Source organism: Triturus cristatus, chromosome 2_1 (assembly GCF_964204655.1).
Source record: "Triturus cristatus chromosome 2_1, aTriCri1.1, whole genome shotgun sequence".
NCBI lineage: Eukaryota > Metazoa > Chordata > Amphibia > Caudata > Salamandridae > Triturus > Triturus cristatus.
The window spans coordinates 1,120,704,513-1,120,726,625 of NC_140581.1; the positions used below are offsets into that span (position 1 = coordinate 1,120,704,513).

The 22,113-nt window shown below is 42.9% G+C and overlaps 2 protein-coding genes across 3 annotated transcripts in view; one reads left to right on the forward strand and one right to left on the reverse strand.

Annotated features, from left to right (window-relative positions):
• The window catches only part of UBA6 (ubiquitin like modifier activating enzyme 6), a 658,681-nt gene that overhangs the window by 613,023 nt on the left and 23,545 nt on the right, over window positions 1–22,113 (reverse strand). For both annotated transcript variants that reach the window (XM_085636514.1, XM_085636515.1), the window contains 2 exons: window positions 20,262–20,324; window positions 2,168–2,262 (listed from right to left, as the gene is read on the reverse strand). In XM_085636514.1, the coding sequence (XP_085492640.1) occupies window positions 2,168–2,262; window positions 20,262–20,302 (136 nt within the window). In that variant the 5' untranslated portion in view covers window positions 20,303–20,324. The remainder of the gene's footprint in view (window positions 1–2,167; window positions 2,263–20,261; window positions 20,325–22,113) is intronic.
• LOC146866448 (large ribosomal subunit protein eL37-like) lies at window positions 1,301–1,594 on the forward strand. The gene has a single exon (XM_085636516.1). It carries the CDS (start codon window positions 1,301–1,303, stop codon window positions 1,592–1,594), a length of 294 nt encoding a protein of 97 aa, XP_085492642.1.

The following is a 22,113-nucleotide window of genomic DNA, read 5'->3' on the forward strand; positions in this document are numbered from 1 at the left end:
ATGTCAAATTGCACCAAGGCAGATTTAACTGATTCATACAAGGAAATTAGGTCATCAGCACAGATGTTAAATGATACAATGTCAAAAGAGGTAACTAAATTATTAAAAAACATAATATTTTGAGGATGTGTGTGTAGTCTTGCACTTTTCGAATAAATGTCTGTTTATCCATCATCTGTGTCCAGCGACCAATCAGATGTGTTTTTAGTAGGCAGAGCAATTACTGTCCAAAGGAAGGCATGATGAGGGTATGTCGCATTTACAATCTCTATTTCTGAAACACGACTGAATACCAAACAGGTTATTATTATATAATTGACGTTAGAGGAACCCGTCAGGCCAAAACAAGTAGCCTCAGATGGATTATCGGAAGCCTTTCTTCAATTCATAATTATAGCACCTAAAGGTTTCAATACCCCCATTAAAGGATATCTGTGTTTATTTGCTCTGCGGTCACCTGGAAACCAGGACTCCTGAATAATCTAACTTTCTTACATTCAGTATTTCCAATATCTTGCATTTCTTTGTTGGAAACCATGACATTTAAATCCTGGAGATAATAATCCAAGAAGTCTTTTCTCTGTCAATCGTTAAGTTTATAAACTCAAATGCATTAAGGATATAATTATACTGCTGACCTGGGGGAATATAAATATTAAACAGAAGTTGGAAGTGGCCTTGTAATTCCTTACTTAATGCAAAATCAATCCTTCGGTATAGAATATAGCTACAATAACATGGAATGGTATTAGTAATCCAGTCACAATCCATTGACAAGAGAATAGCAATGCCACCTTTTGGGTGACCACAATTTGAAAGAGATGCTGGGCAATAAAAAACATAATAGGATACCACAGCCAAGACAGCAGAGGTCCAGGTTACCTTGAGACAGATGATAGGTGCATTTTGTGACCTCAAAGAAATATTTCTTAATTATCCAGCACAGCCATGTTCCAAGATATTAGCGATACTTTATTATTAAATACAATGCATTTTTTTTCTAACATTACTGGTGTACAATGTCTAAGTAATGGCCAACATTATACCAAGTTTATGAAGACACCACAACTGGCTGTCGAGCTCTGACATAATTCCTGTTTTTAAATTTGAACAATATTTATTGTTCATGCAACAGAATACAAATTATCCTATAACTAAACAATCTTAAATATTAGTTGACCAACCTGCAGAAGGTTAAACTGACAACCAATGCTTATTTAAAAAATAAAGATTAAAAAAAAGTTAAATATTTGCTGCTTTTAACTTCACATTGCTCTATCGTATCGGCCATTGTGGCAAGATGAGGAAGAGAACGTCATCATTTGGCAAACGCCGAAACAAGACGCACACACTGTGTCGTTGTTGTGGATCAAAGGCGTACCATCTCCAGAAATGTACCTGTGGCAAGTGTGGATATCTCGCTAAGCGCAAGAGAAAGTACAACAAGAGTGTGAAGGCTAAGAGACGCAACACCACAGGTACCGGCCGTATGAGACACTTGAAGGTTGTTTACCGTAGATTCAGGAATGGATTCCGTGAGGGCACAACAACAAAACCGAAGAGGGCAGCTGTTGCAGCATCCAGTTCCTCATAAATATATTGTTAAATAAACTTCACATTACTCAGGGTTTTAAGCAATAAATCTCCAGAATGTGTTGTCTCTTTAGTATAAAACAATTCTTTCACAGACCAGACAATATGTTTCCATAGAATGACCATGTTCAAATGAAATTCAAGATTAAATAGTTTCTTTAATAGCGAATAATTTTTTGATAATTATGAACAACACTGATCCTATTTGCTCCTTTAACTAAATTCATAACCCTTCCCAAAGTTTAATAAATCCCCTCTTAGGTGATGTAGACATATGGCTTAGTTGTGATAGAGATTAGTTTTATTCAGAAGGGAAGCAAGAATGTGATGTTCTGAAAAGAATTAACTTTGTAGCGGTAGGATGGGTGGGGGATGGAGTAATGCAAGTTACTGCATTTATGCAGATAAATGAATCAATTACCCCTTATTTAAGTATTCAAAGAAACCTTCCAGCATACCTACCAGTCATTTGAAATAGACTTTTAAATAGATTACTGAAATAGCTACAAAGATGCCTTCATACACAAACATCCCTCATTCAAAAACTGACAAAAGAGGCTTATTAAAAACATACCAATTTCTACTCCAAGTCCTCCCATGCCATTCAGGAACACTTTAGATTGGGCCATCATCTGCATTGCGGTGTCTCCAAGAACATACCTCTGGCGACTGCATTGAGATATAAACAAAAACAATTCATTGCATAGTGTGGAAAATAGAGCTTGGAACCCAGTTAGTTTATGTTCTTGCACAGAAGACATCTCAGATTAGCCCAACTTATTCACACGTTATTTAAAAAGTTTATTTTGAAAACATGGCTTGTAATCGACCATGCAGTTGGTTTCTGATGTCGAATGATCTATGCAATTCCATCTTGGTATATCGGTCAGAGTTTAAGTAGAGTGTATGAAGCAAACATGTGGAAATTAAACATTCCCAAGTCAGCTGAAGTTGAATCTGAAATGAGGGCAGACCTAAAACTGACTGACACTGAACAGCCTTGGTTAGGAGATGATAGCAAATTCTCCTCTGTTGATGGCGTGTTGATACATATTGCAACACCCCAAATGGCAGGAAGGTGGGCAAATGATTTTAAATGAATACGGAATACACAGTGGCTTGGTGATAAACTGCAGAATTATTCCCAGAATAGTGAGGAAAGGATGCAACCCCCCTCCTTGAATGTATATTACAATGAGAGAGACAGATGTATAAATAGTTGAATATTCTAAATCAAAAGAGAAGTTTATCAAAGGTAACTGGGAATCAGGGCTGCTTCTACCTGCAGCACATGCTCTTTAGTGTTTTTGCCTATCACTCAAACTACTTAGCAGAATGACTATTATATACATAGTAATATTTCAGTGCGTCCTACACACTTTGAATACACCACAAGTGAGTATAAAAAAGCAAATGAGGAGAAGGGGAGGTCAAAACATTATTCTGACAGAACAGAACTCAAAGGCTGGCAATTGCATCATAAAATAAATCACTGTGAGAAGATGGACTAAAAATTCATGACGAGAAAAAAAAATACAACTGTTCGGCTCACAACTGGAAGCCAATTACTGAGATTATTTAGCTAAAGAAACTCATAATGGGATTGCAATATCGACAACAAAACCTGTATGGAGGAGGAAAAGTGGGCTAATAATGCCCCTAACAATGGGATAATTTGCTCTGGCATGGAAAGAAGCAACAGCTTAAATGAAATGGAAAGGCAAGGCCACAATTGGGATTATTCTATATATGACTACAGTTAGAAAGCTGAAAGGGTTTGAAGAGTGAGAGGGGAAGGAGTTAGGGCAGAGGGAGAGGAGATAGTGTTGTGTAGTTTCCACCAATCACTAGGTAATGCACGTTTGTGGACAACATAAACTTAGGATGGGGCAGACTGATTCCATGCACCTCTGTACAGTATGTTGGCCCTTGTGCCAGCTAGCTTACAGTGCCTGCCAGCCCCCCCTCTAAACCTGAACAGGGAGAGAACAGTTTTGGCAACCACTGAACATGACAACTCTGTTCCCTCAGGAATTGTGGCAACAGATTTCAAACTTTCGCAAAGTCACTTGTGCTTTCTTTTGCTCAAAGAAATATACAAAGAATACACAATGGGACATTTTCAATATAGAGTGAAGCAGAGCGATTCTTGAATAGAATATATGGGCTGCAATGATTAATAGACAGAAGCAGATAAAAGTTATAAGTGTCAACACAGAGAATAAAACAAAGATTTCCACAGTCTTGTTACAACAAGTTACATATGCATACATATAAAGGTACATAACAATTGAGCGTACTCCTACAAAGCTAACCCTACCTTACTTGTATAGGGTGTGAATGTGGGTAGTCTGGGTGATCTAACCCCTTTACCTGGTGGGTAAGAGTGTCTGATCCCCGTCTTGGTGATGAACTGGACACCCCTCACAGAGAGGTCAGTCAGCTCCTAGGTGAAAGCTTCAGCATGCAGGGACCCCTCAAGATCAGCAGAAGTGTCTCCTCTGATTACGTTAGGAAAAAGAGCTATATATAGAAAATGCTATCCTCGTCTCAAGTCAGATTGTAATCGGGCATCCACTGTTTGTGTTCTACTAACAGCTTTGTCGCCATATGAATGTAACAATGAAATACATTTGTATTACGCACGTAAGAGGCCTTGCACCAAATGTCAAGGCAGTGTGATAGGATTCTCACGAAGTGTTCTGTGCCAGCAGGTTTGGAAATTCTGCGAAACCAATCTAAGCGTCACAAAAGCAATATGTGTGTCAAACATTAATGTGGCAAAAAGAAGGAAACTTTAGGAAAAAGATTTGTGTGCATGCAAGAATGGTACTAAGTCCTACCGTTCCTAGCTCGGGCACATGACAATAGGGGTGGGATCAACCTAAAGGTGTCTGCGGATATCGAGACAGTCTTTCAAGTAAAAAGGGAAGACTTGCACAATTGTCAGGAAATTCTGCAGAGCCAGAATGTTCAACTCTAGAGACAAATGAGCGTAAATCTCATATATAAGACAAACTCAAATACTATCATGTATAAGGCAATTGCATAGTGTCCACTATGAACCCCTAAGCAAAACTGTGGCAAGACAGGAAAGGGCCTAGGGACTTCGGATGAACTAGATTGAAGAGACACTTTGTGGTTCCCCACAGAAGTGGTGATTAGAGCCCTTGACTGACATTGATTCAGATAAGTACCTGCATAGATCTTTCAGTGACAGACAACACAAGATGGGAAGGATAATATATGGAACTAGAGTTTTTATTAACTTTGTCTGGACCTGCTGCAAAATCAAAGAGTCCTGAAGAATGATCTTTGGGGCAATTTCAGAGGTGAACAGTAATACTCAGAAGTGGTGTTTATTGGGAATTTGTTAAAGATTGAGGAAATACAAAATGAAACTTTTTCGAAGCACTAGAGACCTGAAAGAGTGTAGAGGCAGCACTCCTAGATACAGAAGGACACTGGTTTTCCTGCAAAAGTGGAAATTACAAATACAGTTCCGAGAGCGGTACATTTATGTTACTGGGAGGACAGGTTCTTGGGGTCCATGTGGAAATATTGTCCAGCACTAGGATCAATCTATCAATACAGAAATTAAGTTGGATGGATCTCAACGGGATATAACAATTATAATTAGATATGCTTGAAAAAATAATGCAATGTGTGAATTGGAATACGTCAGAAATACTTCAAACAGAACCTGCTATATGAAGCCTTTTCTTAGGGTGTCAGGGCAGTCAGGAGTTAATGGGAAGTAACCGTTAATGGTATTGTCATTTATTACTGATGTCATTTGGCCTCAATACAATTGCACTGAAGCTAAATGACAAATTACTTGACAATAGCTCTTGACACTTTCAAGGTAGTGGATTCAAGAAGTTACAGTCAACTCCAGAAGGTGGTGTGTAGTTAGAATCTAAGACTCAATGCAACACATTCACCAAAAGTGAATAACAGGATTGTCCTGGCAGTTCTTTACTTTAGGAAACAGAAGGGCACACAATTAAAACAGTCCACCTCAAACATTAGGATATGTGCCAAGTGATTTCTGGGTTTGAGAACCAACCCACAAGTGTTTATAGTTACTATTGGCAAGGCACTAGGAATCCAATTAACACTGAGCCCTGTAGATTATGTTAAACATCGAGGGAAGCTTCAGTGGGACCTGAATAACTTTACAGCCCAAAGTTACCCAATGGACTAAGTGGCATGCAGACGAATACAATATTTGGAATTGATATGTCTGACCCTCGGAGTCAGTTGCAGAGACTCAGAGTAACCTTTCTTTAAGCATTTAAGAAATGCAAACTCCTTTCCGACCTAATAATCTATCCCCCAAACAGTATCCCACATTTGTGGACAGGTTTTTCTTAACATGCTTCCAAGGTACCCTTGGGGTTTGTAGGGGGAAGCCCAGTGTTTAGTCAGTGATGTTAGTCATTGGTGTACAGAGTCCAGTTTCCCTACCACACTACAAAGGTAAAGAAAGTGGCAGATAAGTGTGCCAGCTTGGGTGCTAGGCACTCATATCCCAACAATGACTGATAATGGTCAAAGTTTTCTGGCGGCGGGACACGCAAGGGTACCGGATTGACCAGCGGCCACTTGCTTAGATAAAGGGGATCATGACAGGAGGATTTACTACCTATATCACTGCTTCAACAGCAATCAAAAGGTTGATTTCAACACGTTCAGATTAAGAGCTACTTTCTTAAGTCAGGGATCTAAAATATTGTCAGAGGAAATACGTACAGGTGCCCATGAGTATAGGAAGGGTCAGGGATGGTGCAGTCTCACCCTTCTCATAGCTTGAAAGATATGGAGCAGCTTTTGTTATCCTAGATGTCATCTTGTTGGTCACGGATTGCCTTGTGGCTTTTAGGCAGCCCCACTTCCAGTGAGTAGGCCATGGATCCCTTCTGCATATCCGGTAATTGCAGCTCCTTGTCATAGGTAGGTAGTTCTTCCTTCTCTCCAGAGGTCCTGTGGCCTTCCCAGACTTAGGCCCACTCTGGAGCAAGAGTTGCACCATGCAAGAGTTGCGCCATGCAGCAGTTCCCCATCCTGGCTCTTCAGTATCTTTTTTGGTGCTGATACACAGAGAAGAAGCATTTACTTTCCCTGCTGCTGTGGTCGGCCTGGGTAATCGAAGAAGAACAAGTTACTCACATTCAGTAATGCTTTTTCTAGTGGATACAGTATCTGCCTGTGGATTCCTCAGTTTTTAAATTATCCCAATGCGCAGCATTCCACGGAAACTTTTCTCCTCAGCTCTCCCACGTCGACAGGGACGTCATAATGGACCGGCTCTGCACGCGACTCCGAGTGACGTCATTGGAGCCTTAAGAAGACCTTGACGGCATGCTGACATTAGTTCCACCCATTTTCCCCATACCTTCGAGATGAATGGATGAACCGACAACATTTCCATAATTATACACAGTATACAAATACAACCAAACCTGGAAATTCTTCATCATAGACGTTTCCCAATGCCAACTACCTCATGAATCCAGCAAAAAAATACACATTGATACTTTTCAGCATAAGCAGACAGGCAACGGGGAGGTGGGTGTGTCAGTTAGGAATTCAAAGGCAGACACTGTATCCACTGGAAAAAGCATTACCGAAGGCAAGTAACTTGTTCTTCTGGTGGATATATCTGCTTGTGGATTCCTCACCTTTTGAATTGAATTCCCAAGCAGTCCAACTCTCGGAGGAGGGTGCCGGCCTGCCTATACCAGAAACTCCTGTAACCCACAATGAGCAAATTGGTCGTCCCTCCTCACTTTCAAATCCAAACAAAAGTCCTTTGCAAAGGTGTGTTGGGTATGCCCAAGTTGCCTCTTGGTAGATGTCAACCACAGGGACACCTCTAGCCAAACCAGAAGAAGATTTAACTTTGGTAGAAAAAGCACGAATACCTACAGGAGGCTCCTTCTTGATGCACAGGATTATCCATCTGGACAGCGTTCTTTTGTGAACAGGTTTGCCATTCATCTTGCACACATATCCTACGAAGAGCTGATCATCCAGCCTGAAGTCCATGGTTCTGTCCAAGTAGAAGATCACCGCCATCTTGGGATCCAGGCAATTAAGTCTTTCCTCCTACTGAGAAGGGTGGAGGGTAGAAAGTAGGTAAGGTGACGGACTGCCCAAAGTGGAAAGGAGTGACCACCTTAGGCAGGAAAGCCTCTCTGGCCCTAAGAACCATCTTATCAGCATGAAAAGATGTAAAAGGAGGCTTGGAACTAAGAGCTTGCAACTCGCTCACCCTCCTTGCAGATGTGATTGCCACTAAAAATATCGTTTTAAAAACTAGAAACCTTAAGGGACAACGATGCAGAGGTTCAAAGGGTGAACCCATCAAAAATGTGATTACCAAATTTAAATTCCACTGGGGCATAATAAAAGGAGTGAGAGGAAACCTATTAGTGAGACCCTTAATGAATCTCATAACTATGGGAGATTTAAACAACAAGGGTTGATCTGGTAAACAGAGAAAAGCCAACAAGGCAGATAAGTAGCCTTTAACAGTTGCTAATGCACAACCCTGTTGCGTCAAGGAGAGAGAAAAACTCAGAACATCAGATAAATGGGCTTTCAAGGGATCAGTTGATCTCTCTCCACACCATTTCACAAATCTAGCGCATCTATCAGAATAGACAGATTTGGTGGAGTGTCTTCCGGCCGATAAAATATTATCCATCACATGAGGGGGGAGAGAGAAAGAACTCAGGTTGCTCCGTTCAATCTCCAGGCATGAAGGTGCAGGCTCTGGAGGTGGGGGTGTAGAACCTGCCCCTGAGATTGCGAGAGGAGGTGCCCCAAGAGGGAGATGGAGGGAGCAATGAGAGGTACAGGAGGTCTGTGTACCACACCCTTCGCAGCCAATCGGAGGCAATCAATATGACTTGGGCCAGGTCTTTAAGAATTTTCCTCAGAACCTGAGGAATAAGGGTATGGGGGGGAAACGCGTTCTGAGCCCCAATCTAACTGAAACACATCTCCCAACGCTCCCTGCATCCGATACTGGAGACTGCAGAATGAGGGGCAGTGCACGTTTTTTGTGAGTAGCAAACGGGTGTAACTGCGGTAACACCCACATCCTAAAAATGTGAAAAACCACCTCTGGATGGAGATGTCACTCGTGATAGGCCGAATATTGTAGACTGAGACTGTCCGCACGCACATTCAGCTCTCTGGCAAGCTGATTCACAATTACGCAAATCTGATAGTCCTGAGTCCAGGACCAGAGATGTAGAGCCTCTCTGGAGAGAAGATACAACCCTACTCCTCAGTTTGTTGATGTACCACATCAGGGTTGTGTTGTCTGTTAAAACCTGAACCGACTGACCGCGAAAGGAAGGAAGGAAGGAAGGCCTTGAGAGCCAAACGAATTGCCAGCAATTCCAAAAGACTGATGTGATACAATCTTTCTTCTGGAGACCAAAGACCCATGACCTCCAGATACCCCGGATGAGCTCCCCACCCAAGGGTGGAAGTATCCGTTATCAATGTGGCCATCCAGCGAAGGAGGGTGAAACAACTTTCCTTGAGACCGGTTGCTTGGAACACCCTATCATTGCAAATCCGCTGCAGTGTCCCTGGAGATTTTGACCAATTCCTCGAGATCTCTTTTGTGTTCAAACCACTGCCGGTGGAGGCACCACGGGAGGACCCTCATATGGCAGCGTGCATGGTTGACCAACAATATGCAGGAAGCAAACTGACCGAGCAGGCGCAAGACCATCAGGACTGTACCAGCCGCTCCATCCAGAAGAAGTGGAATCGTAGGCTGGATGTCTTGAATCCTCTGTGTAGGCGGGAAGGCACGACTTAAAGTAGTGCCCAGTGTTGCCCCTATGAACAGGTTGCGCTGAGAGGATACCAGGTGAATTTTGGGTACATTTATCGAAAACCCCAACCTGAGTAACAGCTGCGTTGTTGCCTGCAAATGATGCAGCACTATCTCAAGCAACTTTGCTTTGAGTAGCCAGTCGTCCAGATAGGGAAACACAGGAACCCCACACCTTCTGAGATATGCTGCCACCACAGCCATCACCTTTGTGCAAATCTGAGGCACAGAAGTAAGATTGATCGGAAGGGCCGCAAACTGATAATGTTGAGACCCCACCGTAAACTGGAGATACTGCCAATGCGACTGCAGGATGGGAATGTGAAAATGCACATCCTGCACATCGATCAACACCATTCCAGTCTTCTTTCTCCAGAGCGAGAAGAACCTGAGCTGGGATCAACATTTTGAACTTCTCCTGTTTGAGGTAAAAATTTTAAATCCGGAGGTCGGGGATCGGCCATAAATGACTGTTCTCTTTGGGAATCAGGAAGTACACCCCTGACCTCTTTCCTGCTTTGGTGCCCTGGAACTATCTCAATTGCACCCTTTTGAAGCAATGACAGAATGTCCTGCTGAAGAAGCAGAAGATGCTCTTCCAAGCAAAGGCTCTGTCTGGGGTGGCGGCATGGGGGGACGGGGGGTAACCTTCTGGAAGGGTAGGGCATACTCATTTTCTACAATGTTAAAAACTCAAAGGTCTGTAGTGACAGACCTCCAATGATGTAGAAAGTGGGCCACCCGTCCTCCCACGGGACAAGCATGCTCTAAGATAGTGGAGCTAGAGCCGCTTCCCTGAAACAACGGTTGGAGAGGCCGAGGAGGAGGAGACTTGTTGGTGGGTAGAACTCCGCAAACAACCTCTGCCCTTTCCCTGTAGCACCCGTACAAGGAATTTGCCTGATACTGCGGTTGTTGTCTGCCACGAAAGGACAAGTTTTTTGCAAAGCCACGAAACCTGCAGAACTGTCTGAAGTTTCTGGACTGAATCTGAAGCCATAAAGACCTTATCGTAACCTTGCTATCCTTTAAGGGCACAGTGCAGAATGCACTTTATCCCCAAACAAGCGGGCCCATCAAAAGTTAGGTCCAGCAACATAGTTTGAACATAAGGTGAGAAGTCGGAACCTCGCAGCCAGGCATACCTTCTCGTCACCACAGATGACACCATTGCTCCAGCCAGAGTCAACCGTGCCCAGTCCAGATTGGATTACCTGGCGGGCAGCAGACTGAGCATCTGACAACTGCTCCGAAAAATGCCCTTGGACCTCCATGGGCAACTTCGGTACTACCTATCTGGCTGATTCCATGAGGGCATGGATGTAATGATCCAAGAGACATGTGGCATTTGTGGATTTCAGGGCCATACTCCCCAATGAGAAAACTTTCTTGGCCGACTGCTCCATACGTTTTGACTCCCTATCAGCAGGCGTAGACGGAAAAAACCCTGTCGACACTTAGAAGAGCAAGAAGCTTGGACCACCAAGCCTTCCGGTGAAGGATGGAAGGACAAAAACGCCGGATCCCCCTGGGGCCACCTTGTATCTTCTAGCCACCATCCTGGAACCTGCAGGGGTGGACATTGGTTTCTGCCAAACATCCAAAATGGGCTCGGTCAATGCCTCTTTGAAGGGCAGCAATGATTCTGACGCAGAAGTCGACGAATGAAGAACCTCTGAAAGAATGTTGGAGTTCAGCTCTGCTATGGGAAGAGGAAACTACAAAAGGTCCGCAGCCTTTCGAATTACAGCATGGTATGTGGTCACCTCAGGAGGCGGCAGGCCCATAGGTGACGTCAACTCCCACTCAGGGAAGGTGTCCAGGCCACAAGCCTCTTGTAAACCCTCAAAATCAGGGTCGGGATCCACCACCTCTCCTTCTTCTGCCCCTCCAAGTTCATCCTGATATTCCGCTTCCTCCAACAGCCTTTGAGCCTCTCTCTGAGATCTCATCCTCGGAATCAGCATCAGCGGCACCAGACGCGGTGCAGGGGACTTCAGAACCAGCGTCGAAGGAGGATCCAAAGGAACAGTTGTTGAAGTCGGCCGAGGTCGAACCAGCGCTGGTTTGATCCAGACGGTGCCTGAGAAGAACCATCCAATGGAACTCGACCCTCTAGAGACTGCAACGGTATCAATAACCTCAGCGTCAGAAGAGGCCAACTCCCTGGAGCCACAGACATTAAGGGCATGAACGGTGCCTGGGGAAAAATGAGGGGCAAATCCTCCCTGAGAATAAGCTAACCAGCAGGCACACCAGTAGGTTTCGCAGCCCTCACAAACATGCTGAACACAGCATTTGCAAAAATGTGTTGTATCCCATCTGGTAGTCGGGAATGCAGGATATGCCTGATCCAGAAGAACAGGCTCTGGAGCCGTCCCTGGAGGCACCAAGTTTAGCTCCGGCTGCGGGATCGGTGATCTCGGAGCCAGAGGTGGAGTAGCCGACCTTGGCGTCGGAGGAGGCATAACATTCTTCGGAGCCGGAGGAGTCAAGGCCCTTGGTGCCAGAGACGGGGCCGGAGTCACCCCTGGTGAAGGAGCCAGAGAGATCTCATCCCTGTGATGACGCCTAGAACTCAGAGACACTGACTTTAGAGTTGCGTCCTATGAGGCGTTGGCGACTTCGATCGGGTCCAAGACCTCTTCTGCTTCTAGGCTTTGGCTATGAACAACTTGGCCTCCTTTTCCTTCAGAGCCTTTGGATTCATATGCTTACACAAAGTACCTAACTTGACGTCGTGATCAGAGGACAGGTACCAAAAACAATCTTCATGACGGTCAGTGATGGACATCTGGCCCCCACATTCTCTGCACAGCTTAAATCCAGACTTTCTTGGAGTAGTCATCTTTAAAGGCTACAAAGTTGCGGCAACAGTAACAAAGAAACTCCCAGAAATTAACAGCCTGGGAAAAAAATATTATGCGTTGACGATGTGGAAAAATGCCATGCCACAAGGTCATCTTATGGCTCGAATTACATCATGCGGAGTTGGGTGTGGAGCCATTCCATTGTGACACCCTCATAGATGTGGGAGAACAGAGGAGAAAAGTTTCAGTGGAATGCTGTGTAATGTGATAATTCACAGGGTGAGGAATCCACAGGCAGACATATCCATCAGAAGCAAACATGTTTTCTTAGTTGTGATAATGCGCATCCTTTTGAGTGTACACAGAATTTTCTTTATTTGATTTCGTCTGGTAGTTGGGGAAATGGACAACACCTGATTGGGATATTTAACTTTTAAGTAGGGCAAGAGCAAGTTAGTGCAAAAGTGTACCTGTGACATAAATGTTAAATGCCACATCTAGACAGCAGTATACATTTACATCATCGACGAGTGCCTGGAAAAATAATGAATCTATTTCCTTCATGGTGGCCTGATGGGGTGCAGCTTAAAACCCTGCAGTAACTCAATAGAAGAAAGTAGTCAGACACAGTATGAATACCCATATGTATACATTAGGTACATCACCTATGAGTTTGCCTTGTAGTCCACATGGCTGAGCGCCTAATAAATTATAGTGAGAGATGCTATAGTTTAAGTAATGTATGTCCCTACAATGAATACCTACCAAAGACACCTTGGAATAATGGATTTGTTAAAAAGGTTTGGATGACTATATAGCCTAAAAGTTAACTGGGATAATTTTGCTTTTTCCCTTACATAGCTTTGTACTGCTTAGACAGATTCCATTTTGGAAAATGGTAGAACCTTCAATACAAGATTCTTTCCTGGAATCCTTTTTTCCCAGTAGCACAATAGGGGTTCTGTAGACACATGAAGGATGGGAAGGGTAAGTTGGTAATGACCAGAAACAGATGGTCAGACAGAAAGGTCCTGACTTAGGCTTTTTTAAACATTTATGTCAAGAAGGGGCTTAGCTTGGAAGAGGTTTTTGAACCTGGTATCCCAGGCAGACATAGGTATCAGCTCTCAGATGTTTCAGCACGGAAGGGGTGGATTCTAAATTTCCGAAGGCCAGGACCTAGCAACAGACTTTAATCTATGCCTTTCCAAAAAGGTAATCTTTCCATAGTTTTTTGCCTGAACTTCCCATTGCAAGATAGTGCCAATCTATTTTGCTGCTATGGACGTCCTGCATAGATCACCTAAAAAGAGGCTTAGGGCCGGATTTAGATCTTGGCGGATGGGCGGGTTGCTCAGTCACAATGGTGACGGATATCCGTTTGCCAAAATATAAATCTCATTATATCCTAATATATCCGCCAAGATCTAAATCAGGCCCTTTGTCTTGAGATGGAATCATCGCAATGCATTTGCTCCTTTTTTCATTGCATTCATCACCCACGTCTAAAGCCTTTCGTCCCTGATATTGGTCCTATTTTCTGCATCTGAATTCCAAATTGGATTCTCTTGTTCTGAAGATCACATGGCTGGCTCTTCCTCCACCTTGGTTCAGGGTACTGCCTTACCTTTCAATCGTAGTATCTTCCATTGTCTTCAATTGAGAACACCAAGATTGCCCAGAAGGTTTTATGCCTTTGTGGTTTTGGCTCCTAACTGGGACTCTCTTAAGAAGAAACTTGATAGCTTTCTGAATGGAGGGTAGCACCATGCCTACAAGGAGAAGCCGCCCTTTATGTGGGCAATCAATAAGGAAACTTGAGACTATTACAGTGTCCAGTCCTTGACAATATAGCACAGAGGAAACATAAGCATTTGGCAAACCTGTTTTTCCAAAGGGTAGGAACATGTAACATTTTTGGCGCTGGAGGGAAGGAAGAGGTGAGTGTTTTCTCTTTAAATAGGTAGTTATGCACAGATGTGTTTATAAGTTAATATCAGGGCCCAATCCACATGCACCCATAACAGGTCCGCCAAATGGATTGGATAAGTTTTCACTGACGGCAAAGTCTAATTGAACCTTCAACCCTCACAATCCTCTATAAAGTCCCTCCTATGCCCTTTGTCACCAAAACAGATTGGCAGCCTCACAGCTGTGACCGGACATGCATTGCATTCAGTACTTTTGTTTGTCAGCAACTTGTCTTCATCTCCTGCCTACATTTTTGCTACCAAGACAGCTTCTGGATCTGCAGGTCTCCAGGAAGCTGGTGCCTCATATAAGCCAATCTCTGTCTCATCAATTCTTTGAGTCTCTAAGTGTACAATCCCTACCTCTGATCCTTGCCGGTGAGGGAGGCCTTTTGCACTGGAGCCGTGCACCATAGGTCTGAATGTCTCCTTCACGATCCAAACAAAATCCCACTGAAAACATTCAAACATTCTCACTCCAAACACAGAGCCACATCCTGCCGGTGTACCCCAATGAGGCATCATTATGCACTGACACTTTCAGCAGACACTCTTTTCCATTCCCAGGAGACAGCAATGTAGCCTTTGAAGGTTAGCATGAACACCACACTTGCACAAAATCATCAAAAATTGGTCGCCAAACATATTTCTTGTGGGTAAAAGATCAGTACAAATAATAAAGACAAACAGAAACCAAAATGGTGGACTGGAAATTCACAAGATTCCACTATTACAGAAAAGGAAATACTTTCCTTAATAATGTGTAACAATTCTTCTGAGATTAAGTAAGATTTAAAAGGTCAAAATAATACTTAAATTATTATACGCATGTTCAACCCAAGCCAAAAGACAGCAGAGTGCTGTTCAGGTTAAAAAATAACAACACTGTCAAAATGTGAAAGAAGGGTTAGCTTGTTTGTGGACCGTTACTGCATCATGGTGTAGTGTCCGTTATAGAGGTCAGTGTTCAGATCTTTCATAAATTGGACTAGGGTTGGGAGATTCTTGATGGATTATGGATTTTTTGTTCCAGACACTAGGTGCATAGATGGAGAAGGCCTGTTGCATTGTGTTTTTATTTTTACATTTATTTGCAATTCTTCATCTCCCGTTGATGGTGTTCTGTCTGCTAATTTAGCAATCAGGTAGACAGGGGGGCTTGGTAGATGATGTAGCTGGTTTTGAAGGTGGTGTGGGTTAACAAGTGAGACAGTTATGCTCCATCAGGGTGCAGATGCTGTGGTCATACTTCTTCAGGAACTTAATGGGGCATACTACAGTGAGTATGGTAGATGTCTGGAAGGCAATAAAGCAGGGAATTTCCACAATCCATATGTGAGAGTAGGAGGGCTAGAACAACACTTCTGAAGTCGCTTTCTGGGAGGAATCGCTTAACTTTCTAAAGCAGAGAGATTTGGTACTAGGCTATCTTGCATTTGTTGGTAACGTGTTCCTTGATGGTGAGATCGGTGTCCACAGTGATTCAGAATGACTTGGCATTGTTTGAAAGTTGGGTTTGAACCTCTCCAAGTTAATGTTGTTCGCCCAGGTTAGGTCTTGCTGCTTGTTGTTTTTGGCGAATAGCAGGCATTCTGTTTTGGTCAAAAAGCTTCAGGGAGGGACTGAACAACTGGTCTGGATAGGGTGAAGGCAGTGACTGGGGTGTTAGGCATCTGAAGCAGAGGAGGCTTTCAAATACAATTGTATCATTGCTGTATTGGTGTATTTTGATGAGGTCATCTCTGAGCAGAGCCCTAGGTGCTCCATGTAGAGGTTGAAGAGGATGAGGGACTAGATGGAACTCTGGGGAACTTCACAGATGATCAAGATATTCAGGGAACTGGAGGAGCCTACATGAACAAACTAGTGAAAGTACAATAGGTAGGAAGAGAATCAGCTAAGTATGTTTATAGTGAATCCTGACTGAGATTTGAGGGTGTAGAGGAGGGTGGAGTAGCCAATGTGTCAATGGAAGCTGAGAAGACCAGTAAACCAGGGTTAATTTTTAACAATGTTTAACTTTTGGCCATGCAGGAGTCAACTATGATTTGAAAGGTAGCTGTCTCCATGCTGCAACGTGATCAGAAGCCTCACTGATAGTTGATCAAGAGATGATTGACTTTGATGTGATCCTGAGGTTGTTTCGATACATTTGCTGATAAAGGGGAGATTAGTGATAGGCTGGTAGTTGGAAAGGTCACCAGTATCTAGTGTGAGTTATGTCAAAAGTGGAAGGATCTGGCCTGTCTTAAGAGCATCAGGGAAGATGGCTAGAAAGAGGTGTGGTTGACAATAGTGAGTGGTGGTGAGAGAGCTTCTCAAGAGAGTGCATTGATAAGGAATGAGGGTAAGACATCACTAAAAGGTTGTGACTATGAGGGAGCTGAGTAAGTCAGTGAGGCCTTTGAGATACAGGAGTTTGAAGAATGAGTTGTAGATTGCAGCATGGAGTGGGTGTCAGAGAGAAGCCGGTTTGGTGTTGCTGATGTTCTGTAGTATCTCATGTAATCTTTCATTGTAGAAGTAGTCAATGACACTGTACTAGTCTATGGAGTATGGGATAGAACGATCAGAAAGGGTTCAAGCAGTGCTTTGCTGTTATGAAGATTGCTCTGCTTCCACTGGCCCCTTCATTGAGGTGTTGTTCTAGTACTTGGCTTTAGCTGATGTGGTGAGTTTTCTGCATGTTGCAAAAGGGCACTTCAGTGGGGTTAGATCATCAAGGGTTCTTCAAATTCCTTTGCTGTCTGCAGATAGAGGATTTGTAGTCAGCGAGGTGTTTAGAGTACCAGGGTACTAAAGACTACAGCATGCACTATTGAGTTTTAGTGCATGGTGGTCACATGGTTTTCCCAAAAATGTGTCAAAGCTGTTTAGAAGAGCGTTGACGACAGAGGAGAAAGTGGCAGTGCCAGTGAAGATTTTTATCTTTAGGTTGTCTATGGAGAAGACTTTGAAGAATCTGATGGTTTGTTATTCTCTTTTGGGTTGACTGTGACGTGTTTTAATGGACACTGAGCAGGGTGACGAGGATGGCAAGGTGGTCCCTCAGTTTACGGCTAGCGAAGGCTTGCAAAGGATGGTTGGAGATGTCACCAAGGTCCAGGACATCACTTTTGGAGTATACTCAATGGGTGACATGCTGTATCATGTTGAGTGTGTTGAGGAAGGTGTCTCTTTGTTTTCATGCTGGAGTTGTAAGAAGGCTTGATTTTACCGAGGATGGTGTGGGTATGTTGGATGGATTATGTGGTCAGGAACTCTAAGAACCCGTCGTTTATTTCTTTGAAGAGGAAGGTGACAGACTTTCCTGCACAGGTTGGGAAGTGGCATTTGAGGAGCTCCATGGAAAATTAGTGTTGCTTGCTTGCCTACATTCTGACCAGGAGGCCTTCTCCCTTATGAACACAGTCAGCTTGCTGGATACTTTAGCACATGGAAAAAAAGAGTGTTTAGATATGCGAGATAGGGAGGGTGTGGGATGTTTCTATGATGGAGATTGCATCAAGGTTGCAACAAGTGAGGACGTCTGCGATGTCTGGAGCATGGAGTACTGCTGGGACTGCACTGATGGGCATGAGGTGGAGCTTCTGTTCGATAGTTTGAGGGTGTGTGGCGGTTGGTTGGTCATGTATGATGTTAGGTCTATGTATTGTGGGGATGCTATGTGAGACCCATGATTAGATCTTTTCTTTCAGGTTGAAGTGGTGCGCTGTCTTGTCTGTGTTCACCCTGTGCCGGAAACACCAGAATGGTAGGATGCCCTGAGGTACCCATTTAAGGCAGGGGATAGAGATGGATGCTGGGAAATGCAGTGATTTCACTTCCTGAAGATGGATGTTGAGAACTACAGTGATGTCTCTTCCTGTGTACATCTTTGTTGGGGAACAATGTCCACTTATCTTGATCCTTCTTTTTGAACATGATTTTCGTGGGAAACCAATGCCATCGCTTCCTGTTGGGACAGATGCAGAGAAATGCAGTGACGTAATTTCCTGTAAAGAAGGATGCTGGGTAAGGAAGCCCACTTGTCTGTTTTCTTTCTTTATAAAAGGCTTTGGATATAAATTATTAATATTTTCTCAAAACCTCATATTATCAGTCACTACCATATGGGTTCTAAACCAAACAATACCAGTCAACAAAGAGATTTTATTTTAACTATAAAGCCAGGGCTAGATGGGAGGACGGGTAGTGCTTCATATGCTGGACTAACATTGATTCATTGTTACAGATACTTATTGCGTAGCAACTACACCTGTTTGGCTAGCATTGAAGCTCATCTTCAGACTCAACAACAGCTGCATAACCTTTTGATGGACAGCAAGTCTAAAGATCGGACAAAATCACTGAAAGAAAAGGTTTTATAGAATTGTGCTGAACAACGGGAGTAAGTAGAAACATTATAGATTTACAAATGGACATTGAGAATAATCCTGATAGAAACATTGGATAAAGTTTTTGCCATATAAGAGTGAAGTTTCGGGCACAGCCTTATTTAAAAAACACTTTAAAAACACAGTACAATAGGAGGAGAGTGACAGTTCAATGTACGCTGGGGCACCGGCCTATGAGTTGTTAACATAGGGGGTGAGTGTAGGCAGCAGGCTGCTTTCAGAGTTTACTTAAAGACTTCACATATCCTTATGCATATCTATCTTTGTCCTGTCCTTGCTGCACACGCTAATGCTATTTCTTGGATAAATACAAATATTTTGATGTTGTAATCTAAAAAACAATAAAAAGTATATTACGAAAAATTGCAGCACAGCAAAAACAGCCACTTTCTTATTTCAGTGTGAAAAATAACAAAAACAATATTCATAACTTTAGTCAATAGTGGAAACAACTTGTCGTGCCTGATAACAATATAAGGAGGCCAGAACGAAACCTAGAGCATCACTGACCACGTATTTTAAATGCATCAAAATAAATAATCTTGATGGCCAAATGTTTCAACAAAATACCGTAACAGAAACCCAGCAGTACTGAGGAAAGTAACCCTCAACTGAAGAAAACGACGCTTTTTGCAAAACCCTCACCCACCAGGGTTACCCCTTGGTGGCATGCTTCATCATCGGGTCCATTCTGTTTCGCCACTGAGCAGGTACTTTAAGACTCACTCCAACACACAAACCAACCCCCCCACTCCTATTTTTTACACCATCTTCTTTATCATTGTATAATCTTGAAGGTGCTCCGACGTATTCCGTAGGTCGCAGCACGCCCCGCTTCATAGCGGAACGGGATAGATCCGGTGATGAAGCATGAGGGTTTTACAAGAAAACTTTGTATTCTCCAATTGAGGTTTACTTTCCTCGGTACTGCTGCTCTTATGGTATTTTGATTCTGTTTTGGAGGACGAACCCAGAATATCCTCTCTCTCCCCTTTATTTTGATATACAAATGTTTCAATAGACACAAAGCAGACAGAAAAAATACTAGACTAATAAGAACACCTAAATCTGTGTGCACAATAAAAAGCAACTAATGTTTGCTAATAGAACCTCTCAACGTTCTTCCTAAAACCCTTAAACACTGGGAGAAGGACTAGGACTACTTCAACAAATTACTTTTCATACCTAGAAATTGCTGATAAACTCCCCTTAGTATTTTTAAGTCTAAGGTCATGCAAGACCAGGTGTAGTAAGCTACACTGAACCCCACACCTGTCCAACAAGATAAAGGGGTGAGAGATGTTACCCAATGGTGAAGAATTCTGTAAAAAGAAGATGGGGTTTTCTGACCATTGGTTGTGTTTAAATCTGTTGATAACAAATTATCTCAGAATTTTGAAATCAAATTCCACATTTAGCAAATGCTCTGCAGGAGATCAGTGGAACATCAAGAAGAGAGAATTTGACCAGTAAATCATCTTTTGTCGACTATGCATTTAAAGAAGAATATCCCAGTCACATTTTAATTTCCGCACTCCAATGAAATATAGCAAGTAGCAAAGTTGTACAATCATAGAATATTAATTTCTCAATGAAGGGATCAAGAGGAGCATCAAGAGTTAAAGCTTACCTGTACAGAGCATCATCTATTTCCATGGTCTCTGTTGCCATGATGACAGAACAAAAAGATTACCTAACAAGGAAAAGAGAAAGCATTAGCAAAAGCCAAATAATTACGAAACTAAAGTGTAGTATTTATAAAACAGATGGGGTCACTGATTGTTTTTCTCCTTCTCTGTATTTGGACATACGGGTTACTTAGTCACCAATGAGTGTTTTCTCCATTAGTACATTGCCCTCAATTGAACTTGTCCAGAATCCTTGGTGAGGATGAAAGAAAGTATTACAATGCAAGCACATACCAGGACTGCTGCCCCGGTTTAAGGTAGTTAAACAAAAACAGATAACCTAATCAGTCATGTTAATCAATATTTCTAGAAACACTGTAGGAATTCACATACCCAGAATTGAATGCCAAGTAGCGTCCAATCAAGAGGGAGAAGCTGAGGCACACATACCCAAAGAGCCTAAATGTTCTGAAACACAATGTAAGTAAAATGTCTTTTAGCCTTGGAATGGGTATTTACATTTCTAGAAAATACTGAGAGTACCAAACCTGACTTATCCTTATTGCGGCTGAAGGTGCTTGTTTGGGGATTCGATCAGAACCCTTGATCAGCTATTCACAAGGGTGGCCATGGTATTCTTATCAAAACCTTGAATTATTGCATAGCATTTCCTGGAACGCTCCTCAGACCTTCAACATTCAGGATTAAACTTCAATTCGACAGAATGGACGACTACTTATATCTACAGATTATCACCATTGCTGTACATTACTTCTTCTGGAATACATCAAAATACCAAATTTAACACCAAATTGTTCTTACTCTTCACACATGGAGAGCAGTGAAATACTATGTTCCAAAGTCATGGCTTTTGTGAATGCTGACATGCAATCTCCCCTGGCAGGAGAATGCTGATGAGGAGATGAAATACAAATGCCACCATGGCACATCCAGTCATGGAAAGGTGGCAATCATGGCTGAGGAACGTCCAAATGGCAATATAGATAGGAGAATCGGTTACGGTTATATGCCGCATCTGAACCCGGGCCTCAGCATGCGTTTCGTGGCAGCCATCAGGAGGGAGTCTAAGTGAGTCTTAAGCTGGTAGACACAAGTTTTGTCTTTCAAAGGCAATCCTTGTCTTGTGTTGTGGATCTGAAATGGGTCACCAGTCTCTTGACGGAATTCCCAGCCCTATATGTGGTCTGCCCCACATCCTGAGTATCAGAGCACAACACCTTGGTTCTGAGTCACTTTTGAGTTCTAAAGTGCAAGCGCAGATTGCTGGGTATTTGTTTTACAGCAGGCTGCAATGTCAGAAAAGGAAAAGGAGACTTCTTCAAGGAGCTAGGTTCAGGAGACAAAACAGATCAAAATGCCCAGCAACCAATCCTCCCTGCTGTCTGTTGGGCTCTGTTATCAGAACTGAGTGGACTCCTGCTAAGTTCCATTAGTGTCCTCATGCAAAGATTTGCCAGGAAGACTGGTAAAAACCATGCTCTCATGAAAGATTTGCCCAAAAATCTGAAGGGCATAGCAGGCGAGGTGCATGGAGCTGAGCAGAGGCTGTAAAAAGAGAGCGGCAGGGTACGTGACTTAAGTCGCCAAGATTTCTTCCTGTAAGTACTGTGCAGTTAGTGCTTTTTTTTTTAGAACAGGCATTCAGAATGGATCTTATGCAGTTTATTCAGTGGTGCCCAAATCGGGGTGCTCTGAGATATAATCTGATCTCTTTCTGTAAAAATGAATAAGTTGCTACCGGAGGTAATGGAAATCTACTTTGTGCAGGAGCACAACATGCTAAAGAAAGCTTATCAGCTTCAAATGTCTGCAAATTAAGATGATGAACCTAGT